The sequence below is a fragment of the Antechinus flavipes genome, chromosome 2 (assembly GCF_016432865.1).
Source record: "Antechinus flavipes isolate AdamAnt ecotype Samford, QLD, Australia chromosome 2, AdamAnt_v2, whole genome shotgun sequence".
In the NCBI taxonomy this organism is placed as follows: Eukaryota; Metazoa; Chordata; class Mammalia; order Dasyuromorphia; family Dasyuridae; genus Antechinus; species Antechinus flavipes.
In genome coordinates this window covers 36,054,971-36,061,225 of record NC_067399.1, presented here as the reverse complement: position 1 = coordinate 36,061,225, position 6,255 = coordinate 36,054,971, and the positions used below count along the sequence as shown (strand labels likewise).

Here is a 6,255-nt window from a genome sequence, read left to right as displayed (position 1 = left end):
ACACAAAACAAAATGCTACACACTGGGGAAAGTAATAGAAAAATAGAAATAGTCTCTGTACCACAGGTCCTCAGAATTCAAGGCAAAATGCAACATCATAAGCTTTTCTTTTATTACTATTAGCTACTATTGACTATCTTAAAGGTTGCAAAGTACATTAAAATTTTATCTCCCTTTTTCTCTAGAATTTCGGTGGGAGCTAGGAGCCAGTAACTAAAACCACTGATGTGCCCATCGATTCATGGGGATTCATATAGGAATTATACCTATAGGATATAGGGATTTTATGTAGATGAAGAAACTGAGAAAATCAAAGAAAGTGACGCGGTGAGGCCTTCACAGCTACCAAATGTCTGAGACATTGTTTAAACTCAGATCCTCCTGAATCCAGGTCCAGGCTCCATTCATTGCACCACCGTATGTCATTATGTCAATTAATATTGATATCCATTTCGCTAGATCTGGTTTGCTGTGATTAGCTCCCAAACTTCCGCTTATGCAATTTAATATCTTTCCTATAGCATGTAGTCCTAGAGAGCTGCCTTTAGCCCTCACCTATCAATAAATCCTAGAAAAGTACACATGATTTGCTTGACTTAAACTACATTTAAAATCCAGGGTGTCCTTTATACCCTGGGGGGGACACAGACTTTTCAGAAGCCCCATTAAGATAGAAAAGATTCATCTTCCCGCTATTTTATGGGCTCAGAACCTCCTTTCTACTGGGCTTCAGGAGCCAAGGTGATGTCTCCAGTTTAGATCATCAGGTTATAAGGGCTCCCCTCTCAAGATAAGAAACAACAGAGGATTGGGTGGGTTTGTAAGAGAATCTGGTTTGAGAGTCAAGTTCCCACAATTTCCTCCATCCCGGAGGTGAAACAGCTCAGGCCCGGCACAAGCTGGCAGATCTCGGGGGGCACAGTCATGGGCTGGACTAGATGCACTTCGAAGTCTGTGGGAAAGAGCAGTCACGTCCCCTCGTTACAGCAAATATAAGGGAAAGCTGCTTCTTGGGGACCTCAGTGACTTCCACAAAGGGAAAGTAGCTCAGCATTAAGTTTATGTCACTGGCTTCCTGGCTCATTGGGACAATAGTCAGGCCATAGGCATCTGTGACAGTCCCAGAAATGGGCTCTCGTTCTGCCTGCTACAGACAGGGGAATCCTGGCTCCAGGGTTAAGGATTCTTTTCTTATTTGAAATAAATGTTGTGGCCTCTAAGTCCTAATAAAAAGTGAACATGAGGTATTTTCTGGGGCAGGGTTATGGGTGTGGGAGGCAATGGATGGGAAACATCAAGAAAGGCCTCAGGATGGACTTCACTTGCAGGTTTTCTTGCCAGTTCATTTTTCTGAGTGTGTGAAAGGTGAAGAACTTACAGATTAATCACATTTTGATCAGAGACTGTTAACTAAAGCAGATCAGGCCTATAGGCCCTGGTCACGTGATTTTAGATGAGACCTGGACTGCATTCCATTGTCCAAAGAAGGAGTTAAGTGGCCAAAGCTGTCAATCACCTTTTTCTCTGCATTCCACTGACCAAATAGGGGGATAAAGGTTTATGTGACCAATCACAGCCTGTAGAGTGTGGGATTTGGGGGGTTCTTTGTCTGAAATGTATAAAAGTTGTCAGCATCTCCAAGTGAATGATTCTCCTCCTGTGGGTGTCCTTGCTGTCCTTTCGGGACCACAGGCCAGGACGGTCCGCTTCTCAAGATTCTAATAAATTCTTTCTGTGCATCATTTGGAGTGACTCCTGAGTAGTCAGTTTGGGGAGGTGCAATTGCCCCAAACAGTTTTGGGGGCTCTCCGGGATGGTGTCTTTGGGGAGAAGGGTGCGCACCTTGAGCAGAGGCAGGTGCCCACGAAGGAATTTTTCCAATGGTCTCCGACTCAAGTGTGCACATCCTTCCTCCCGCTCAGACAACAGACTGAAGCAGGCAGACTCAGTGATGTACAGAAACTCATACTTTGGAAGAAACGAATGTCCTGACTGGCCAGCGCAGTTTAGAATCCGCACCGTGTGGCTCGGTGAGCTCTTGGAATAGTTTGGGGACCTTATTGGCTGGGTTTTAGGGAACCCGAGGGAATAGCTCTCGCTAAATTTTGTTGCGTGCTGGACTGTGACAGGCCCAGGTGGTAAAGAATTGCCAAGGGAGGCTGCCGAGAAACTGCTGAGCTTAGTTTGGGGAATAAGTAACATGGGGAAATCACAGTCCAAACATGAGCGTCAGAACCTTAGCCAGGGAATTCTAGTCGACAGCCCATTAGGAAGTCGACTTAAGGACTGGGAGGAACTTACCGCTCTCCAAAAGGAGGGAACACACTCAGCTCTGGCCACAGGCTCATGCTCATGAAGCAGAAAATGAAGAAATTTGCAGAAAGAATTGGATGTTTTGTCTCAGCTCTGCAGAGAGCCTACAATTCCCTCAGAGTTTACAGAGAAAAGCCTGACCCGGGGCTGTGCCGGCCCTCCTCCTTGGTGGCCAACTTCTCCAGGTGCAGGAGCTCCAGGCTCCCCTGCTCCCGGTCAGCTCTGCCTGAGGGAGCAGCATCCCTGGGATGTGCTTTGGGTGCTCTAGATTCCTGGTGGCCTAGAGGTTAGTGGCTGTAAGAGCTGCTGAGAATCCCCTTTAACTCGGCCACGGATTTTAGGAGGGAAAGAATTCACTCATTCCCGAATATTAGTTGCAAAATGAAAGTTTATTGTTGGACAGAAATCAGTTCCCCAGAGACCGACTTCTGTAGTGGCAGATCTATGGGAAATGGAGTTTTGCACTGAGAGAAGGCAGTTCTCAATGGACAGAAGGTCCTGGAAGCAAAGGAGCTGCCGAGATCCATCTGCAAAGACCTTCATTGAAGGAAGCTGTTATGTTGGGCCTTAGGAGGGGCTGGGACAGCCCGGATCTCCTGTTAGAATTAACAGCATTTCAAAGTGGGGCTTTGTGGCAGGATTTCTAATTGCATCCAAGGCCCTGCATCCTGCAAAGATAACGTGTCTGGGGAGGATATGGCTTCCCCAGGAATGGCTGAGATTCTGAAAGGGATCACAGATCAATAGGAAATACAGTGTCTTAAAGGGACCCAACCTGTTTCAATATTTCTGCCAGGAAAACCCCCAGGGGGTCACAGAGACTCAGACATGGCTGAAGAGCAGCAGTGAGTTTTTGTCATTGCTACAGAGACCTAGAGGAAAGCCTCCTCAACGGGAACTTGGGGTCCTCACAAGAGAAACGCTTTCTGTTGAGGCAAAATATAACAAATAGACCAGAAATATCAGCATTTCTTTGTTACGTTTTCCCCCTTGTTTCTCCTGGGTTTGTGCTGCCTTCCCTCTGCCTTGGCTGTGCAGACAGGGCTTGTGATCACAAGTTAGAAAGGAGGGACCCGGGGGACCAGAAAGGGGAAGCCCTGGGAGGTGAGAGCCTGCCCAGAGAGCAGGGGCTGCTCTGCCCTGGGGACCCCGAGGAGGCACCTGCTGCTCTGAGCTGAGTCCTCTGGACACACGGGGGAGGTTTTTGTTCAGGCCTGAAGCACTGTGGGAGGGCTGTTATAACCCTGCTGACAGTAATAATGTGCAGCGTCCTCAGGCTCCAGGCTGCTGATGGTGAGTCTGAAATCTGTCCCAGACCCACTGCCACTGAACCGGGCAGGGACCCCGGATGCCAGATCGCTAGCATAGGAGATGAGGAGCCTGGGGGCTTGGCCAGGTTTCTGCTGGTACCAGTACAAGAAGCTAGTACCATAAGAATTTGTAATACTCTGACTGGCCTTGCAGCTGATGGTGACTCTCTCTCCTGGAGATCCGGACAAGGAGGCTGGAGACTGGGTCAGCACAATGGCTCCCTGGGAATCTGGGGAAGCAACAGAATTAGAGGAAGACAGAACTGTGGGAAGGTCTGGTCTAAAGAACATGAAGGAGACAATATTTCAGAGACCCCAGAAATCCCAAATGATCGACAAGTCGTTGTATTGGGTATAAACATGAGACAGAAACCACCTTTTCCACAGACCCCACAAGGTTTACAATCAGGGCTTTGGTCATGTTTGCCAGCCTCCATCTGCCCATCTTGTGCCCCAGCGTGTGCCCCCATTGTATCAAGGAGCCATCACTTTTACATCCCTGAAAACCTGGGACCTTCCCACCCCTTCCCTGCCCTCCTGGGCCTTACCCTGAGCCCAGAGCACCAGGAGCCAGAGCAGCTGCCATGGGGAGCTCATCCTGGCCTTTAGAGACTGAGCAGAGAGCAGCCAGAGCCCTGAGGGGCAGGAAGGAGGGAGGAAGCTTTTATGTCCTGGGCAGGGCTCCCTGTGGCTCCCTTGGGGCTCCAGATGCAAAAGAGCCCCAGGTGTGGGAGGAGCCTCCCCTCAGGGACCCCGGGAGCCCCAGGGAGTCCCCCTGGCTGAGCCTGGCTCTGGGGGAGGGGCCCCCTCTGCTCTATCCCCAGGGGGAGACTCAGGACCAAGGGCAAGGTCACGTCTAGTGCCTCAGGATGATGGTGCAGCCGGTTCTGGACAAATGAAGGCAGTTTCTCTCCCTCCCCCAGGACTTGATTCCTCTTAACCCCGAGGGAGCTCCCAGCCCTGGGGAGGAGGCAGAGAGGGCCCGAGCTCCCAGCCTGGAGACCTGGGAGGTGCCTCCCTGATGCTGCTCCTGGGCCTGCCCCACTGCCGCCCTCTGCTGGAGAAGGGGAGAACTCCGGGGGGCAGGGAGGGGGTCTGGCTCAGACTGGACAGATCCTGGCCTGGGACCCCGGGAAAAGCCTGTTCGAGCCTGGCTCCTGTTCAATGGGCTTTGTCAGTCACCGGGGGGATCCTGCCCTTGTCTGAGGCATGTGGGGAAGAGCATTCGGTCTGTCCTTGTCCCCATTTCCCATCCTGACACGCCCTGGAGGCGAGGACCCAAAATAGCATCAGTCCCAGGTCTGGGTTCTGACGGTTTCTAAGAATGAGGTTCTGGGCAAAGAGGGCTCAGGGGGAGCCTCTGATGGGAGCGTAACTAGCTGAGAAACAGGGACCAGAAGTCTGGGCCGCCATTCCCTTCTACCCTGGGTGATTGCAGCAGCCTCTGTCTGATCCCCCGCCTCCAGGCTCTCCTCTCTCCATTCAATCAATAGTGAGCAAACACAGGAAAAAGCATTCGTGTCATACTTGGGCTTAAAAAAAACATTTTTCTAATTAAAGATAAAAACAATTTTTAATGTTTTTCTATTTTGATTTTCAAATTCTCCCTCTCCCTCTTCTCGCCACTCACTGAGAAGTCCAGCAATATGACTCAGGTTATACGTGTGCAATAATGCTAAAAATAATGTTTGCACAAAACAAAATGCTACACACTGGGGAAAGTAATGGAAAAACAGAAACAGTCTCTGTACCACAGGTCCTCAGAATTCAAGGCAAAATGCAACATCATAATCTTTTCTTTTATTATTATTAACTACTTTTACTGACTATCAAAGATTGCAAAGCACATTAAAATTTTCTCACTTTCTCTCTGTAATTTCTTTTTTTAATATTTTATTTTATTTTATAATAACTTTATATTGACAGAATCCATGCCAGGGTAATTTTTTTACAGCATTATCCCTTGCACTCGCTTCTGTTCCGATTTTTCCCCTCCCTCCCTCCACTCTCTCCCCTAGATGGCAAGCAGCCCTATATATGTTAAATATGTTGCAGTATATCCTAGATACAATATATGTGTGCAGAACCGAACCGTTCTCTTGTTGCACAGGGAGAATTGGATTCAGAAGGTAAAAACAACACGGATAGAAAAACAAAAATGCAAATAGTTCACATTCTTTTCCCAGTGTTCTTTCTTTGGATGCAGCTGCTCCTGTCCATCATTTATCAATTGAAACGGGAGTTAGGTCTCTTTGTCAAAGAAATCCACTTCCATCAGAATACATCCTCATACAATATCATTGTCGAAGTGTAAAATGATCTCCTGGTTCTGCTCATTTCACTTAGCATCAGTTCATTTAAGTCTCTCCAAGCCTCTCTGTATTCATCCTGCTGATCATTTCTTACAGAACAATAATATTCCATAACATTCATATACCACAATTTACCCAGCCATTCTCCAATTGATGGGCATCCATTCATTTTCCAGTTTCTAGCCACTACAAACAGGGCTGCCACAAACATTTTGGCACATACAGGTCCCTTTCCCTTCTTTAATATTTCTTTGGGATATAAGCCCAGTAGTAGCACTGATGGATCAAAGGGTATGCACAATTTGATACCTTTTTGGGCA

The 6,255-nt window shown here is 48.2% G+C and overlaps 1 gene segment (V, D, J or C); it reads right to left on the bottom strand.

Annotated features, from left to right (window-relative positions):
• Positions 1 to 3,513: 3,513 nt before the first annotated feature.
• LOC127547559 (immunoglobulin kappa variable 3-11-like) lies at positions 3,514 to 4,269 on the bottom strand. The segment is given in 2 exon segments: positions 3,514 to 3,853; positions 4,172 to 4,269. Coding segments are annotated over 2 exon segments (381 nt in total).
• Positions 4,270 to 6,255: the final 1,986 nt, after the last annotated feature.